Consider the following 19,877-nt stretch of genomic DNA (forward strand, 5'->3'; position numbering starts at 1 on the left):
AAGAGGGGGGTGCAATTCAAATGAAAGGGAAGAGTAATCGAAAAAAAAAAAAAAGAAAAACCATTTAAAAAAAAAAAAGATGAAAAGTAAGTTCCAACACAGCGGCACCCTCCCGGCGGTCTCCCTGCAGCGGGACCACACAGCCCCCACCTCCCACCCCCGACCCAGCCCAGCGCGCGCGAGCGCCACCTGAAGGCTCCGCCCCCGGGAGCTGCGCGCGCCGCGGCGCTGTGACGTCAGAGGGCGCAGGACTTCCGCCTGTGACGCCTTCCCGGACCGTCACGGCGGAGCCCGCGGCCTTGCAGGGCACAGGTGAGGTTGGGCCTGCCGCGCTGGGGTAACTTTGCCCGGGGAAGGCCGGCCGGGCGTGCCCTTCCTTCTCTGGCTCCTCGCAGAGCCCCTGCCGCCAGCGCTGCGACCGCCCGAGGTCCGCGGCCACGTTGGCCGGGACCCTCTTTGGCTGCTGGCCCAGCAGTCGCTCCTCTGTGTTCCGTCCTGACCCAGCACCGACATGCATGTGGGGGTCTTCTTGCGGGCCCTCGGGGGAGCAGGGGCAGGACGCAGGGCGCCTGCCGGGGAAGACGTGGCCCAGAGCTGAGTCCTTTTCCCAGTGCAGCCTCTTGACTAGCCCTGTGGCGGCCACTCTTGCTCAGGGGCTCCCTTTCCGCACGTGCCCATCAGCCGAGTCCTTGAGCGTCTGGTCTGAACTCGGGGTTCGTTCTCCGGAGGATCCGTCCCCTCCCCCTCGTCGCTCCTGCACTTGTCACACTGGGTCCCTTTGGAGATGGACCGCCGGGCCAGTCTCTGAACTTGACGCGCCCTCTCCACAGGTGTGCGGTGCAGCAGCAGTTGCTTCAATAACGCTCTAGGGCGCCAAAGTCCAAACGGAGCTTGCTCCCTGGGATTCAGAGCGCAGCGTTTTTGGGGAAACATTGGGGCTTTCTGTTGCCTGTACCCCTTATGGTGCATCTTGGTGTTTTACTGGAGTAGTCTGTGCCTCCGTTTTTCTCATCTGTGAATTGGGGGGGTACATTCGTACCCACTGGATAAGGTTTTATCAACGGATAATTCATCTAGCATTTGGAACAGTGGTTTAATAAGCATTCAAAGAATGAGCCCCCGCCCCCCCCCCCCACACACACACACACTTCACAGCTCTGTTTTCTGCAGCAGGCGTTTATGCTCACACTGCTTTTCATTTATCCTTAACACCTTAACTGTAAACTCTCACCCTTGGGATTTTATTTTTCTACAAAAGACAGGATGCAGCCAATGTGGCTCAGTTGGTTGAGCAGGACTCCCTCCTGTGCACTGAAAGGTTGATGGTTTGATTCCCAGACAGGGCACATGCTGAGTTGTGGGTTGATCCCCGCTAGGGGATAGGGGTATGAAGGGGGCTGCCAATCCATGTTTTGTTCTCTCATCAATGTTTCTCTCTCTCTCTCAAAAAAAAAAAATCAATTTAAAAAATATATATATTTTTAAAAGACAGGATGCAGATTGGGACACTTTATTCCTTGATTCACAGGCTTAGAAGAAGCAAAGGAGTTATGGGGGAAAAAATGTTTTCCCCTTTTTCAGGTAAAGCTAATTCAGTAAGTTCATTGTGAGTGTAGTATGTGCTTTAGTTTTGATATTTCCTCAGCAGTGGTAATGAATTTTATATTCATCATATAAGCTTGTGCTTCTGACCCGGATGCACAAGTTTGAGAAGAATTTTACTGGAGGTTAGTATGTTGTCATTAAACTGGCAAAGTTAGACAAAATGTAAAAGTTGTGGAATTACTAGTCTCACGACCACTTATTAAGCAGGAGCAAGAGACTGTTTCATAGAAGCTTGATGTGAAGCACATCCTACCCATCCCCACTCTACAATATTATGCTGTTTCTTTCTCAGGTTCTGCAGTATTGCATAAAATGTCAGAGGAGTATGTGACTGGGAATTCCTAGAGTAGGAGTCAGAAGGTGGTTGAATTGATTGGGCCATTTTAAAGCCCTATAACCACAGACAAATAATTTTTAACTTTCAATGTCTTACTCCATTGATTGTACTGCCTACTTGGAAAAGCTCCTGCTGTATGAGGATGATGAAGATGAGAAGGATGAGAATATACTTCACAAATGAAAAAACGACAGAAAAAGAAGGTGGTTTTGTTGCAGGCAGTGAGATTATCATCATGTCAGGATATAGCAAGTGATTACTTCCTCTGACATATTATTCTGGAGAAAGATGGGAGAGATGTTCTGTTTATGCATCTGTTTTATGTGTTGACTCCAGCTGTATTGAGGCATGAAGGGCTATGTGGTCAAATTCCCACTTTTTCTCTTTCATTCTACTTATGCAAATTGCAATAAATAAATGTGTTATTGGGGTTTTAAAAGTGTTTGAAATTATTATGATGCACAGGACAATGCAAAAAAAAAAATCTACAAGGAGGTCCCCTTGTATAATTCAACTAACCTCCCTCAAAGAACATGAGCTCATTCGGACGCCTGGGTTCAAATTCTGGTTCTGCCACATTCCAATTTACCAGTGTGTGCCTTAGGCAGTGTCTTTCAATCAAGTTTTTCCTCACATGTTTTGTTGGGATAGAGATAATAGTACCCATCTCATAGGACTGTTGTCAGGGTTAAATGACACAATATTTATAATGTGTTTAGCACAGTGCCTGTATGATAGAAAGTACTCTTAAAATGTGAGCTCTTACTCGTGCCTCAGTTCTCTTGCTCTTTTTGACATTTGTATTTTTTTAATTTTTCATTACCAGCCCCTCCCTTTCTTGAAACATTCCCTTCTGGCTTACATGGCTTTATATATCTTAGTTCATGCCCATTTCTAATTGTTCCTTTTCATCCTTTTGCTGGCTTCTGTTTTTCTTGTGTATGGGTATTCCTCCAGAATACAGCAGGAGCTGTTCAAGAAGCTTTTAAGTTAGGTGACTGGAGGAATCATGTTGCTCTGTATGGAAACAGGGAAGTCAGGCTGTAGGGTTGGTAGGGTCGATTTTTGAAACAAGATGATTTTGATTTCATTATTCAAATCTTTATTTTTGCTGATATTTTTTCTTTGCTTATCTTGTCAGGAACTAAGAGTCTTGTTAGATCTTCCACTATACATTATGGTTTTATTTATTTCTCCTTTTACTTCTGTCAGTTTTTAATTTGTGCCTTTGGAGGCTAAGGTATTAGGTGCATGTTCATCTATAATTGTTATGGTCTCCTGATGGATTGGCTTTCTGTCATTGCAAAGTGTCTCTGTTTATCTCTCGTATACTTCTTACTTTAAAGATTATGTTTTAAGTCTGATTTCCGTATAGCTACATCATCTTTCCTTTGACTAGTATTTGTATGGTATATTATTCTATATCCTTTCCCTTTATTTCCTGGTGTGTCCTTATTCTTTTTTTTTTTTTTATTATCCTCACCTGAGGATATTTTTACATTGATTTTTAGAGAGAGAAGAAAAGAGAGGGAAAGACAGAGAGAAATATCAATGTGAGAGAAATACATTGATTGGTTGCCTCCTGCATGAGCCCCAACCAGGGCCCCAGGCTGGGGAAGAGCCTGCAACCAAGGTACATGCCCTTGACCGGAATTGAACCCTGGACCCTTTGTTCCACAGACCAATACTCCATCCACTCAGCCAAACTGGCTAGGGCTGTCCTTATTCTTAATGTGTATCTGTTATAAGTAGCATATAGTTACTACTTTCATTTTTATCTAACCTAACCATCTTTACCTTTTTATATAATTAGCATAGTCTATTTACATTTAACTTATTGCTAATATTTATTCTTTATTTGTTATGCCTGTCAGTATTTTCTGATTTCTTCTCATTTTTATATTATGTTTTCTATTTCCCCTTTTATCACCTTGTTATTACACATTCTGGTACAATTCTTTTAGTGGTTACTGTTTTGTTTTGTTTTTAACAGATTCCCCCCCCCCCCCAATATATTCTCTGGCTTTTCAGATTGTTCTCAATGGAAGGTTGTTTTAAAACAAGCTAGACTTTCCTTGTTAAAGCAAAATTAAACTTAATTTTAATGTATGCACATTTTAAACAACACAAACCCATCTAATTAAAACAACTCCTAGATTCACCTCTGTTATGTAACAAACATTCAATATGTAGAGATCACCAGCATCTTCATGTTTGCTACAGGTTACATTTTTAAAAAATGGAACTTGAAATAAAGCTTCCACTGCCATTTTTTGTATATATTTGTACTTCTTTTATTGTGTTTTGATAGCAATTACACATTTTGTGTCTCTTCCCTGGGCCTTTAAAATTTTAATCTTCACTTTTTCAGTCACTAAATATTTTACAAGTAGGTTTAATACTAGTGCCCAGGAATAGCACAAATTAATTTCCAGTCAAGGCTCAGACACATGCCAGGTGTATGCTCTGCTCTGTGTAAGAATGGATCAATAACACAGCCACACTTACACTTCATAATATTACAAGTAAAGTTTTTATCATTAGAAGAAGTTTCAGGAACTTTTTATTTGCCTTACATATATGATAAATAGCTCACTGCCTCTCAAGTGTAATGTAGTTTAATTGAAAACTACTGGACATTGAAACACAAGTTTTAAAAAGCTTTTTTCATTTGTAGCTCTTACGTGAATGGGTAAAGCCGAGTGCCAAAATAAAATGCAGACAATACTGCATGCTGAAGTGAAATAACTTCACTTCCAAATGTTTTTGTTCCTTTGTACAGCCTCATTGTTCTCATTGGCTGGCTTTATAATAAATCCTATATAATAAAAGCCTAATATGCTAAGTGTCTGGTCGGCCATTCAACCAATCGAAGCGTCATATGCTAATGATATGCTAAGGCCACTCAACCACTCACTATGGCATGCACTGACCACCAGGGGGAAGATGCTCCGACCAGTAGGTTAGCTTGCTGCTGGAGTCCAGCTGATCAGGACTGAGCAAGATGGGCTGGACACTCCCTGGAGCCCTCCTGTGGTCCCTCCCCAGCTGGCCAACCTCCTGTGTTCCTCCCCAGCCCTGATTGTGCACCGGTGGGGTTCCTCGGCCTGGGCTGTACCCTCTCGCAATCCAGGACCGCTCGGGGGATGCCGGAGTGCCAGTTTCGGCCTGATCCCGCAGGCCAGGCCGAGGGACCCCACTGGTGCATGACTTCGTGCACTGGGCCTCTAGTAGATTCTATAAATTTGAATCTCTAAAATGTATACTGATCAAAGTCTGTTTTTGTTTTATATGTTGCCTAGGTTTGTATAAGATATAACTGGAAAAAAATTATTTTACTAAATAACATTAGAAACCCATTAATATAAGCATACGAACCCGGATATCTAGGTATATCAGGCTTGCGTAAGTTGTACAAATTGTGTCCACACTTGGTTTTTATCCAGCCTGAGTCTTGCTGCTTATCAAAACTGGCTGAAGGTGGGGCCATCAGCCTTTATTAGTATGTAATTAGAGCACTGTCCTTGGTTCATCTGACACTTGTTTGCAGAACTGAGTTACCTTGGATTCTTCGGTAAGGAATAATCTGAATTCTCATACCCTGTTTTCCTTCGCTTTTTTATTTGGCTGTGTGGCATACAGAAGCATAAGAGTGAAGTAGATAGAATAAGATACTTAACAAATAAATACATTAACTCCATGTTTCTCAGTTACATATATAATCAAGGTGTTTTAGAGTCTAGTTGCTTTTAGTTTGTTTTCTAATTTTTATAGACTATGTTTAAATTTCATATCTACTTGATTTCTCATTGATCTTGTGGCTAATCAAACTCCTGAGATGCCTTGGGCTTGAAGTTAAGTGTTTGTGAGTTGAATATGGTTAATAACTTTGATTCTCTCCAGGTGCAAGTATTAAGTTTGGTCAGTGCATTTCTATCAATTTCCTAATTTAATACTGTGTATAACAGCTAAATCTATACTGGTTCTAACTTTATAAATGTCATAGGACCTTCATAATTATACTGTGTTTTGTGATAGTTTTGGAATTTGGGCTACAATGACATTTATTAGTGAAGTAAAAAATCAACCCATAAGAAAGGGTGAGTTGATGCTTTTATTTAGTCAGTCACTATATTTTGAATGGAGAGGAGTCTGCACTTTCTAAGTGAGAATTTTTTATTTTCTAAGTAGTTTTATTTAAGAAAACCAATTTTGAACTTTTGATTACACTTGGAGGTTGAAACATCAGTGGATTCCTAAGTCCACTAAAATGACAGTAAAAGTAATAAAGGCATAAATGAAGAAAATGGAAGAGGCAACATAACATGAGACTAGAAAAGTGAGCTGTTAGAAACGTTAGAAAGCAGATGGATCAATTAGAACCAATAATTTGTCTGTGATGGAAGGGCCACAGTCGTAAACCTTGGGCGCAGGTGAGGGAGGCAGGAGGTGGGTACAGAGAACTTCGGGGCACTGCTGTGGAGACTGCCACAATGGCCATTCCTCTGCAGCCACCTAGAGCGCTGCTGGGCAAGGTCCAGGCTGCTGTGGGGGACAAAGGTCAGGTGGCTCTTAGAAAGCCAGCTGGGCAGTGTCTCCAGCATGTGACTCTGGGCTGAGGAGAGGGTATGGGGAGCAGCCACCTGGTCTGGGGCACAAGCCTACACCTTGGACTTGTGCTACTTTGCTGCTGACTTTGTAGAGAGCTGGAGAGAGAAAGAATGTAGCAGGCGGCCAAATGCTGGAGAAAGCTGTATTCTATAGGCTCCACTAAAGCAGGTTTTCTTAACCTTGGTACTCTTGAACTTTGGGGCTAGATAATTCTTTGTTGTGGGGGGACGCGGGCTGTCCTGTACATTGTAGGATGTTTAGCAGCATCCCTGGCCTCTACCCACTAGACACCAGTAGTACCCCCTCCCCTAGTTATGACAGTGAAAACTATTTCCAGATATTGCCATATGTCTTCTGGAGGCACAGTAGTCTCCAACTGGAAACCACTGCACTAGTGAGACTTCACAGCCTGAGAAGCAGAAGGAGAAAGGGGGAAGCAAGTGCTCCATAAACCTGCCGGGAGACACATTGAAACCAGAAAAGCCCTTCCTCTGTCGTGTCTCTTCTGACAAAGCTTAACATGATGTCAGCTGGCAGAGGAGAAATATCTAAAAGGCCCAGATCCATTTTTCCAGAGAAGGCAACAAAGAGTGAATTTGGAGCTGCAGCAATATATTCATAACTGGTGCAAGCAGGGAAAGCATTTCAGAAGTAGCAGAGCAACAGAAGATTAGCAAAGTTACAGAAGCAGAAAAGCATGAGGACAAACTAGAGTGCAAGATCAGTGAAAAGTGGTCAGAGGAGAAAAAGCCCTAAGGGGCTGGGACTCTGGACTCTGGAGAACTTGGAATGAATGGAGGATAGCTGAGGAGGAGGATAGAAAGACCACTGAACGCCTGAGCCATGGTCCTCTTGATGGACACGGGGAAGGCAGAGCAGAGGTGGAGTGATGTAAATCACTGGGGCTGCACCTTTCCGCATACCTGGAGGATTCAGGAAATCGTTCATGGTGTTGTCTCATCCTGTTGCTTTCCACCTACCCATTTTATAATTTAACTAGAGGCCCATTGCACAAAGAGATTCATGCAATAGGCCTTCCTTCCCCTGGCTGCCGGCACTGGTTTTCCTCTGGCACCAGTTTTCCTCCGGCACCGGTACCCAGGCCTTCGCTCCGGCTGCAGTGGAGAAGCCAAGCCTCTTTAGTCTTCAGTCATCTTAGTCTTCAGTGTCTTCAGTCTTCAGTTGTCTTCAGTCTTAAGTCTTCACTCCGTGCCTGCATATGCAGATTAACTGTCATCTTTGTTGGGTTAATTTGCATACTCATCCTGATTGGCTGGTGGGCGTAGTGGAGTGACACCAATTTGCATGTTTCTCTTTTATTAGTGTAGATAACATGGTGCTTGACAAATTCATACAAATATGCTTACACAGTTCAGGGTGAGAGGGTTAATAGAGGAAAACAGATCATCAAGGTCACTGACCCTCTTTACAATTCTCCCTAGGAGGGTAAAAGAGCAAGCCACAACTCCTGTGGTTTCTCACCAGGTGAAGGCAGAGTTGTCTCGCTGGCAAAGCTCCGAGTTCTAAGAGAATGTCAGCAGAGGGAAAGTGCTAGCTGTCCACGGTTATTGTCGGTTTAGACCAGCAGTTGCCAAGTGGTGGTCCGAAGACCACTGATGGTCCATAAGGTCTGAAAGGTTGGCAACCGCTCGTTTAGACTGGAGAGGAGAATTGTACGAAAGGCTAATCTGATTTTGATCCACACTCCTCTGTAGTCTTATTTCATCAAGGACTTGTCTCCCTGCTTCTTTCTAGTCTCGTGGTGTTTACTTTATTCTTATATTTATGCAATCCTATAATCCATAGTAACTGAGTAGTCATCTATCCCCATATCTCCTTGTGGCATTCCTTCTGGGTATGTTGAAATTTGCCATTTTTATTCTTGAATATTGTCTTTGGCTTCAGGTTTTACATTTTAGTGACTCTTGCTATTGTTTTTCTTCCCTTATTTAGAAATGAACTCAGAAATCAAGGAAGAAATTCCTGTGCATGAGGAATTCACTTTATGTTGTGGAGTTGAAACCCAGGTTCTAAAATGTGGGCCCTGGACTAACCTCTTTAAGAATCAAAGTGCCAACAGGCCTAAGCTGCTCATTTTCATTATTCCTGGTAAGTTTAAAAATCTGGATGAAGAGACTGTATAGATACTTATAACTACTTCTGATCTCAAAGAGAATTTGGTACATATGAAAAGGCTTATGGGAGGAAATAAAATCACTCAAATCATTGATAACAACCACCCTTAGTAGTTGGGTGGCTGAGTTTTTTTTTTTCCTTGTATGCATTTTTTTATATAATTTATGTTGTTCATTATATAGATATCACAATTGTAAGTATACATACACCTAATTTTGGAATGTTTTCACATTTTACAATAATTAGAACTTTGTCAAATATTTTTTCAAAGTTTTCTAACTTTTTTGTCTTGTTTCAAGATGATTATGAGTTTAGTATAGAATGGGATTTGGCAACTGTGTCATTTGTGACTTTTACTGGATCACTGTCGATAGAATGTCTGGGGTGGATACTTGATTGTAGGTATTCAAGGCACTTTTTGAATTGTAAGTGAATTGAAAAATAAACAAACATATACATATATATAAACATATACATATATATAAACATATACATATATATATATATATATATACACATATACATACACGAATTCATGCATGTTGAAAGGAAATTAATTAGAATAAATATTTTACTATCGCTATTCGCCCTTTCTCTATAATAGAAGCATCAACCAAATTCATGATCAACAATGACAGGTGGAAACACATGTGTGTGATTGGTGCCAGCAAGAGCTTTATATAGATAGATAGATAGATAGATAGATAGATAGATAGATAGATAGATAAACTTGCTTAATTAGACCTGCTTTCTGATTTAGCTCAACTTTTTCCAGCCCAGTGAAGCACCCCAACTTCTCTTTCAGGTAATTGTCAGCAACACAGCAGTAAATATCAACACAAAACAGATTATTATTATAGATGATGCAGGGAGAACAAAGGGTGAAATATTTAACTACAGCAGTGTTTGACTATATTCTGCACAGTGAGAAAACCTGAAGTTATTTTCAAGTTCTACCATTTCTTCTTTTCAGTCGGGTCAAGTTTCTAAACTTTCTAAATCTCCGTTTTCCGGCTAATGAAAAGAAAATAGGATTCTACCGAGTCTCCTATCTACCTACTTCAGGACTTCTGTGAGGATCAAATGAGATGAGGCATGGGAAAACGCTTCACAGACATTTGGTTAAAGTGTGAAATGTCTGCACCTGGCTATAAAGCAAGTCGTGTTCCTGGGTTGAAGAAACTCCAAGCAGGCTAGTTGCTAGGGAGCGGAAGCCGGGAGTTGCTATGTAAAGTCATTACCCGGTGCTCGCAGCCACCATTTTCGGGCTGGGCTGGGCTGTGGGCTGCATTTTGTGCCATGGGGTCTTGGCAGCGTTGGGTGAGATTTGGTGGGGTGTCGCTCTGGGGTGGTGGGGGGCCTGTGTCTCACTTGGGGGAAGCCAAGTATTGCTTTGTGGGTGCCAGGTCTGCAGTGCCATTTCTTTGTAAATGGCCAGTGCATGTCACGGAAGCTCCTGCATTGAGCTTCTGCCCCCTGAGTATCAGTGCGCATCATAGTGACTAGTCAGACAGTCGGAGGGACACTTAGCATATTAGCCTTTTATATATATAGATATGTCTATCTCATCCTTAAAGATTAAAAATGAAACTGTAAATATGTTATAGCTTATTATATTGTATCAATCATATTATATAGCTAAGTCTATAGGGTATTATGATTACATTCTTGTACATTTTTGTTTATTTTCTCTGCGTTAATGATTGTCTCTTTCATTTGCTTAGTTTTTTATGTTTTAATCTCTTAATTTATCCTAAAATTATTCTCTACAGGTGAAAAAAAATCTCCTCAATGCATTTGAGTAATCAGTCAGTTTGTTTTTTTTCTGGGTGATCTCCCTCCTAGGACTTTGTTCTTTGGCCCCAATCTGGATTGATTGCTCCCCAGGCCACTGACTGCTGCACAAACCACTTGAGGATTCCGTTTTTCTCTCTGGGTTTAATTCCCTGTTTCCTGGATCCCATATTTTCTTCTGTCTTGGTTTATTCCCTTATTTCTGGTGGGGCACATCTTCCAGTAGTTGTCTGAGAAGAGATTCATGGGAAGTGGTCATGCACTCTGCCAAGTCCTCCAAGCCGCCAGCTCTCCCTCTCTGCTCTCCATCTGGTGGCTTGGGAGCCAATTTCCCCAAGCCGCTCCACTCTCTGCCTGCTCTCCTGCTCTGCTCTCCGCCTGGCGCCTGTGCATGCAAATTAACCCGCCATCTTTGTCGGGTTATTTTGCATACTCCTGATTAATTGGTGAGTGTTGTGGAGGGACGTTCAATTTACAGGTTTCTCTTTTATTATATAGGGTATCAAAGGTTAAGGTTTAATATACAGTAGGCATTGTCTGTTTTGGGGGAACTGCCCTCGGCTGTTCAGGTGTTTGGCCAGCAGGAGGCAATAACATGTAGATTAAAATGCCCTCAGCTGTCTGGTAACAGGCAATAATATATACAGATCTTTAGGTGTGGGGAAATGCCCTTAGCTATTCCAGCAGCAGGTAATATGTATTCAGCCCTGCTGAATCCCCATGTTCCCTCAACCTTTTGATGAAACTTCTTGCATTTATGACATGCTGGAATTAGCTTCCGGCATTGAGGCTTCTCTCTCTCCCTCTCTCTCTCTAAAATAAATAAGTAAGAGTTGAGGTGATCTGTTGATAATAAGGATGGCATAGGGTGGGTTGGGGCTTTGAGGAAAGTGGTCAGCATTGAAAATAGCTGATATGCAGGATGAAAGGAATTATTGATGAAAAAAAAACAAGTAGAAAAAATTTGAGCAGCATTCTGACCAAATAGCATGTGTATTGGGAGTGAGGTCTAAAAGGGAAGAAGATGAAGCTGAACAGCTGGTAAGGTAGCATGCTTTGGATGCTAACCACTTCTGGGTAATGAAAAGTTCTAGGCCTGTGCTTCTTAAACTTGGTGTCAAGACCAGTGGTATCATCTGCAAACTTGTTAGAAGTGCAAGTTCTTGGCCCCCATCCCAGATCTTCTGATCCAGAAACGTGGGGTGGGGCAAGCTGTGTTTAACCAGCCTAGCAATGGACTGATGTGACTTTCAGAATTATTTCAATTATGGGACAAAGGTGTTGGCTTGGCCAGTCCACCCAGATTTTGAAATCATCTTGGTCATGGACTGGCAAGTGAAACTGTCAGTGAAGGTTCAAGTCTTTCAGGGAATGTGTGGGAATGACTAAAGAGTTGATAGATGGCTCCCGTCTTAGAGGAGGCGAGGTTGTTATAAGGTGAACTGGTAAGTGGAACAGACAGCTCACTCTCCTTCCCACTCAGAGGTATTCGTCACTCACTCATTTGTACGAGGTGCTAGGAATACTGTGTTGCAAAAGTCTTTGCTCTCAGTGAGGTATAGGAGGTGTTAGAGAAGAGTGAAGGAAGAGAGTCCCGCATAGGGAAGAGCCAGGGTGAGGATCTGGAGAAAGGGAAGCTGAAAACGTTTGTTGTTTTGTAGTCTCGTTATTTTATAGTGCTTTGGCATTTTCAGGTCACAGTTAGTGTCCTAGTGTTCTTTTATGTCTGCCCTTCTATTCTTATGGCTGCCCCTGGCCCTTTTCCATGGTGTTTGTGGGAGCGATAGGCTGGTACTGCTCAATAGTTTGTGGGATTCAGAATTGTTTGGGGGGGGAGGCTAGTCTCTTTATACTTTGGGGAAATTTCGGATGACAGTATTTCAAGGTTTGTTAAACCACTATAGACATCATGTTTAATCCATCTCTGAATAGACTGACATAACATTTCATTTTAAATTACTTGGCTTTTGCAGCTAGCAAAATTAATTCATCACTTTTAAATTAGCAACGTTAATGAGGAGTGAATCCACATATTGAAGAACTTTTCATTTAGTTTCATCTTTTCCAGTGAACCCTTGTTGCAGAATTTCTGTTAAGTGGTACTATCCTTGGACTTTCTTTAAGAAGTAAAATGAGCAAAGGAAGGCAATTTGAGAACCCACTGTAGAATATATTGGATCATTGTAAATCTCAGATGGTGATCATGGAACCATGGGACATGTCTTGTGCTGTGAGTACACTGATTAGAGATGGAGCAGAAGGCTCTCTCCATGTGACAACCTTCCATAGAGGTACTATGCCACATTAATTTGATATATGGAAGCTAGTCCCCTGCAGGAGTAACTGGAAGGCATTAAGTGTACTAGTACATGCCATGTTGAGTACTTAGGAGTTTACTACGATGGTCACCACAGCTCTGCTACACATTGCTCAGAGCAGGCTAGCATTTGACTGTGTGTGTGTTCACGCATGTGTTTATAACACATTTTGATATCCTTTGATAAAATGTTTTACTTGTATTACTGTATTGGAATGTTTTCAAGCATCCCTACACCTGGAGTTTTATATATATACAGACATATATCTGATGATTTTGGTTGTATAAACAAGACCCTTTTAATTTGCTTTGTGGTTTCCTACCCAGGAAGTTTAGTTCATGGTTCATAAAGTGTAACATAAGCCATAACGTTTAAGTGATGAAGTATGCAATGGCATTTAAACAGTTTGCCTTACATTGTCCACCTCTGTTACAAGTTGGATCGTCATGTTACCGGCATTGTGGACTCTCTGTTTCTTTAAGAGCCAAGTTCTTTATTTGTTCAGGGCCTTTGCACCTGTTCTTCTCCCGTCCTAGTATGCTTTTCTCTCAAATCCTTACAGGATCCATTTCCCCTTATCTTTTGGGTCTTAGCTAAATGCCACCTTCTCGGACATTATTCTCAGACCACCCTAATCTCTTTCCTTCTCTATCACATGATCCTATTTCCTTTTCTTAAATATATTTTTATTGATTTCAAAGAGGAACGGAGAGAAAAAGAGAGATATAAACATCAATGATGAGAGAGAATCATTGATCAGCTACCCACTGAGGATGGAGCCCGCAACTGGACATGTGCCCTGACTGGGAATGTATCATGACCTCCTGGTTCATAAGTCGATGCCCAACCACTGAGCCCAACCAGCAGGGCAATCCTATTTCTTTCATAGAGTTATCACACTCTTGAATTATCTTATTTACTTATTTAGTTATGTGTATATATTCTCCTACGAAAATGTGAATTACAAAGAGGCCCTTCTCTATCTTGTGCCTAACACAGTGACTTCCACATAGTAAGTGGTCAATAAATCATTGGTAACTAAAACAATATTGTTTTATAGCAGCTCCATTATTTGGTACTTATGGTTTTATATGTCCTGTCATGGTAACTATTGCATCTAAATTATGTAGTTGTTATCTTTGGATTCTCCTTAATGTTAGACCAGTTTTATTTTATTTTATTTTATTTTTTTATTTTTTTTTATTGCTTAAAGTATTACAAAGGGTATTACATATGTGTCCTTTTTTTCCCCCCGCCCTTGACAATCCCCTGGCCTCCCTTACCCCCCAGTGTCTTATGTCCATTGGTTATGCTTATATGCATGCATACAAGTCCTTCGGTTGATCTCTTACCCCCCTTCCTCCTGCCCCCCAACCCTCCCTGGCCTTCCCGCTGCAGTTTGACAATCAGTTTGAGGCAGCTCTGCCTCTGTATCTATTATTGTTCAAAAGTTTGTAATGGTGTTAGACCAGTTTTAACATGCCAACAGCTTAAACTTACAGAATGTTACATGTCTAATTTATTCAATAAAAAAGTTTTTTTAAGTATAATAATTACAGTAATAGTAGCTACCATTTATTTAGCAACTACTATGTGCCTGGTATTGTTCAAGTGGCTGTCCATTTATTATTCCTAATGATAATGCCAACTACTTTATAGAGCTACTGTAAGATTAACTAAAACAGGGTATATAAAAGATCCTAGAGCAGGTAATTTATATTCTTTTTTAAATTCAGTATTAATATTTTGTTTTGCATGTTCTTTCAGTCATCAAATATTTATTGACCACATATATCATCTGTGTGACCTTGGGCAAGTTACTTAACCTCTTTGGACTTCAGTTTCTTTATCTGTAAAATGGAAATAATAGTAGTACCTCATGTGAGGACAATGAGTTAATAATATATGTAAAGCACTTAAGTACTGCCTGTTGTGTAATAAGTTATAGCATTTAAAAACGTTAAATATTTTCTGGCTGTATGAAGAAAACTAAGGGACTTTGCTGAGAAACATAAGACATTTGAATATGAAACATAACACATTCTGAAGTTATAATCAGTAATGTAAAAAAAAATATCACATCTTTCTAAATTCATGTATAAATGAGATGAAATTTCAATCTGAATTCCAAAGAGCTATTTTAAAATTGAAACTCATGAAAATAATTTCAAAGGTTAGGAGACCAGCCTAGAAAATTTAGGAAAAAAAATAAAGAGAAGGGATTTGCTGTACCTTCAAAACACAATGCAGTAATTGAGACAGTCTGGTGCTGGCAGAGGAGAAAAGGGAAAAAATAAGTGGAATTTATTTGGAATCAGAATTAGCAAGCTAGTGTAAGAATTCAGAATTGGATCAGAAGACATTTCAAATCAATGCAGAAAGAATGGATTATATAATAAATGGACTTGGGACACTTGGCTAATCACTTGGAAAGAAGTTGGATTGCTACTTTGTACTTTACACTAAAAAAATATCCCACACTCGCTGAAGATTTAAATATAAAACATGGCCCTAGCCGATTTGGCTCAGGGGATAAAAAGCATCAGCCAATGGACTGAAGGGTCCTGGTTTGATTCCTGTCAAGGGCACATGCCTGGGCTGTGGGATCGGTGCCCAGTAGGGGGCGTGCAGGAGGCAGCCGATCGATGATTCTCTCATCATTGATGTTTCTGTCTCTTGCTCTCCCTCTCCATCCCTCTCTGAAATAAATAAAAATATACTTAAAAATAATAATAAAACATGAAACAGAGTCATCCACATCCACCATACAGGAAGAACCCCCATCCTGATACTCCCCTTCCTCCCTTCTTTCTCTCTAGCTGCGCGGTGGCCAATCAGCTGAGCAAAGAGCGTATTATTGCACCCGAGGAGGTTTTCACCTATCTAGCAAAGATGGTACCAACACCATCACAAAAAGGAATTTGGAACTAGAATGTGACAGAAACAAAGGAGCAGTATGGCTAGACTGTGATGAAAAGTATGAATAGCTAACATTTGTCCAGCACTTATGCATTGAGCAGTGTGTAAGTGCTTTACCTACATTAATTCACTTAGTTCTCACATGAGCTAGTATGATTATTATCCTCATTTTATGGACAAGGAAACCAAGGCCCACGGAGGTTTAATAACTTGCCAAAGGTCAAACACTTAGTCAGTGGCAAAGCCAGCATTCCAGCCCAGGAGTCTGCACCCTAATCCACTTTGCTACATTACCTATCTAAGAAACTAAAAGATACAGACAATGAAGAAGAAATCAGTGCAGCAAAACCATGTCATGTGAGTGCAAAGAGGAGAAAACCTAATAGGAGAAAGAACAGATCAATTGATTGGAGAAATAGATATTGATGGAAATGGACTAGTATCTTTCAAGACATAAAGATGATGATCCCAAGGTGAAAACCCGATTTTAACTGTCTTTTCTCCCTAAAGATGTATCAGATTAACTCATTTTAAAAGACCATTTATTTGTTCTTTCTCTGTAGCAAACCCACGTCCAAAATACCTCTGAACATACACAAGAAAAATCCACTTGTATTACTTGATGATCTTTTCCCCAAAAGATCAAACTATACATCTGTTTACAATGTAAATGCTTGTGATAAATGACAAGGAAACACTTAGTAGCCTCCTTAAAGTTCTCTTTGTGAAAGATTCTTAACACTAACTTGTTTTCATGCAGCTTCGCAACTGTGCAAAGTCAAATCTTGAAGGGGCTCACAGGCAGCGTTAATGATTTAGACCCGGGGTTCGAGGGCCACAATGGGTTCTTAAACTGGACCGGAGGGCCGGAACAAAAGCATGGATGGAGTGTTTGTGTGAACTAATATAAATTCAAAGTAAACATCATTACATAAAAGGGTACGGTCTTTTTTTTTTTTTTAGTTTTATTCATTTCAAACGGGCCGTAGTTTGCCCACGGCTGATTTAGACCATGCGGATGGCAATGGGAAGCCACAGAAAGGTGGTTAAGTAGAGAACTGCTATGGTTTGACGATATCTCTCTGGGTGCTCTGAAGAGTGGACTTCAAGGGGACAAGATAGAAGACCCATTTAGAAGGCTGTTCAGAAAATCCAACTGAAAGTGATAATAAGAAGGGAGAGAAGTGAACAAGGTTGAAATGTATTTTGGAAGCCACGTTGACAGGACTTACTGGTGAACTGGATGTGAAAAACAAGGAGAAACCAAGAATGACTCCTGGTGTTAGGACTTGAGTATTTGGGTTATGGTTGGTGGTTTCATTTATTAAGTTGAGGCATGGGGAGGAAGAATTGATGTGAAACAGTTGGAGAACAAAGCAGGGGTAGATATTGTCTAAGTGATCATTCCCAGACTTAAAGTATAAAGGATATTAAAACTGACGTGTATGTGTAAATGTTACCGGATTTGTTGAGGAGAAAAAAATCCTTTTCCATTCTGCACATCATCTCATGTGAGTTTTATCGCTTTGGTTAATCTAAGGCCTGTGCTTCTTTTCTCAGGTAACCCAGGATTTTCTGCCTTTTATGTGCCATTTGCAAAGGCTTTATACTCTTCAGTAAACAGGCGCTTCCCAGTTTGGATTATCAGTCATGCTGGCCATGTTCTGGCCCCCAAAGACAAGAAGATTCTTGCCGCTTCGGACGGTATGTCTTTATCAACATGTGCTTTCCTTTACAATGAGGGAGTGTTTGTGTTTCCAGAGAGCCGGCTAAGGTTAAGAGTGACACCAGTGCCTGTGGCATTGGGCCCAAGATGCCACATTTTAGTAATTTTAGGGTTTTTAGAGTCATTTTCATTGTTCTACAGGTAATTTTCTGTAAAAATCTGGGCAGATTAAACAGTTTGTCTAGGACTCCTCTATTTACCAACCAGTAATCAGCCGTATATTGACTGAGCATGCACTGCATTTCCAGGGTGGTACTATGAGGAGTGGTGGAGAAAAATTATTGTAAATCATGCTTCTTAGCCAGGGTCCTTACTTTAAAGAAGCTCTTACTGGCACTTAGAATAAGTGATAAACAAGCCTGCTGATCACCTGGGGACTTAGGGCGTAAACAAAGGAGAGACCATGTGTGGGTTTCAAAAGACTTGGTGGAGTAGGGACCTCATGGGTGGGGTGGCCTAGTTCTTTATCTGCTCTTTGCTAGTCGCTGTGACATACAGCTGGCTGTGTGTTTATTCAAGATGAGTGTCTTTGGAAATGGAGGCCTCCTTAATCAAAGCCTCAATGCCAGCCTCTCACCTGCTCTGTGTGAGGTGATGGATGTATCAACTGGATTGAGGTAATCATTTCTCAATGTATATATTTATTAAGGCATCACACTGTGCACCTTTAAAAACAGTCACATGTACAACCTAAATATGTGTGATTTGTATTTTTCAATCATACTTCAGGAAAGCTGGAAAAAGAGAAAAAAATAGTTGTAGTAAGTGGACACTGGGTACATGGGGGTTTATTATACTACTCCTTGTACTTTTATGTATGTTGGAAAGTTTCCACTGTTGAAAAAAAATAGTTTTCAAGAAGTAAAGAAGGATTATAGAATCTTAGACCTAAAAGTGTCTCCATCAAATCCCACCTGGAACCCTTATTTTTCAAGGATGGAAAGACCCAGCAGAGCTAAATGGGCTGCTAGTGAGTCGCAGGACCTCAGCAGGAAGCCAGCACTTCAGTATTCAGTTCAGCGCGTGCTGCTGGTGGGTCATCTCAGTTGGCTGTGCTGGGTACTACTGAGGCTGAGTTGTCAGGCTTAGTGCTCTGAGCTGATTTCTAGATTAGACCTTCCATGGTCGCAAGTTATACCCTCTAGTCTGTGACCCTTTTCCTGCTGTGACTCGTAAAGGGGACAGGATAAATGGAGTGTAGATGAAACAAGGAACTCATTGCAAGTGCTTGCATAAACACTCTTCTATGTGCCTTTTTCAGAGTGTCTTTTTCTCTCTGTTTACATGTATGTGCCTATGTATGTATCCCCCTGGGAATACAGCCTACTTAAGAGATGTTTACACTTTGCTTAAAGACTAGGGTATATACTTTGAAACTAGTATGTTATATAGTATTAAACTAGTATAATCAATGTAGGTAGACATTGATTACCTAGCAGTGAGTGATTCTAAGTTCACTGAATATTTCAGTTATTGCCTTGATTAAAAACATCTATTTCAACAACCCATCATATTGCATGTGACTGAAAGTGAATAAAATGTACAGCAAATACTTGCTCTGCTATGAAATATTGTAAAAGATACATTTTTATTGTCTTAAGTTACTTTTTGATATATGCCCAAAGACAGTTTTAGGTTCAATAAAGCAATCATTCAAGCAGAACATGAAAACAACTTGGAAAGCTGAAAATGGATTCTTGAAGGGCAACCCTAGATCGGGGGCTCTCAGACTTGGGCATGGGTCAGAATCCCAGAAGGTGGTTTATTAAAACAGATTACAGGGTGCTACCCCCTGAGGGGTCCTTTCAGTTGGTGTGAGGGTAGGACCTGAGAATTTGCATTTCTAACAAGTTCCCAGGAGATATGGATGCTGCTGGTCCTGGGACCACATTTTTCAGAGCCTCTGCCATAGACCTTCACCAGTAAACGCTGGTGCGGAAAACCAGGAGAAGGTGCCTGGTACGTGCCTGAATTTCTGGGAAATGCCTTTAATTTGTGTTTTAAATTGACATCTTGTTATTTATAACTTTAGTTTTTGTATGCTTATTGCTTAGGCTGCCCGTGTACTATTGAGGTAATAACTTAGTAATTAAAGCGTGGGTCCTTTGCTACCTCATGAGAACAGTGCCATCTAGAGGCATTAGCCCAAAGGGCCACCACAGGGCCAAGGAAGCTGTGGTTTCTAGAGGGGGTGAAAGGGCAACTCATCACATCAAGGGTTTATTGACAGCCTACTAGGTTATTATGTGTGGAGCTGCAGAGGTCTACACAGGAGTAGAAATGCCGCCTTTCAAGTTAGTGACGGTCCATCTGTGCTCTGGCTGGCCCAAAAGTTCTGGGAAGGGCAGGTGGAGCTCCGGGCCTCCCTAGTACCCCGTTCACCCAGAACAGTTCCCCTTTCATCTGTTTTACATGTTGGAGGTTATGCTGG

General features: G+C 41.1%; 1 protein-coding gene across 5 annotated transcripts in view; it reads left to right on the forward strand.

Annotated features, from left to right (window-relative positions):
- Positions 1-252: 252 nt before the first annotated feature.
- Positions 253-19,877, forward strand: part of LDAH (lipid droplet associated hydrolase) — a 90,025-nt gene continuing 70,400 nt past the window's right edge. For 4 of the 5 annotated variants that reach the window (XM_006091711.3, XM_023756462.1, XM_023756463.1 and 1 more), the window contains exons 1-3: positions 253-312; positions 8,507-8,662; positions 17,281-17,424. In XM_006091711.3, the coding sequence (XP_006091773.1) occupies positions 8,509-8,662; positions 17,281-17,424 (298 nt within the window). In that variant the 5' untranslated portion in view covers positions 253-312; positions 8,507-8,508. Of the gene's footprint in view, positions 313-8,506; positions 8,663-12,621; positions 12,714-17,280; positions 17,425-19,877 lie in introns of those variants that run through there. The other variant, XM_023756461.1, reaches the window with a different exon arrangement.

This window comes from Myotis lucifugus, unplaced genomic scaffold, assembly GCF_000147115.1.
Source record: "Myotis lucifugus unplaced genomic scaffold, Myoluc2.0 scaffold_94, whole genome shotgun sequence".
Taxonomy (NCBI): Eukaryota; Metazoa; Chordata; class Mammalia; order Chiroptera; family Vespertilionidae; genus Myotis; species Myotis lucifugus.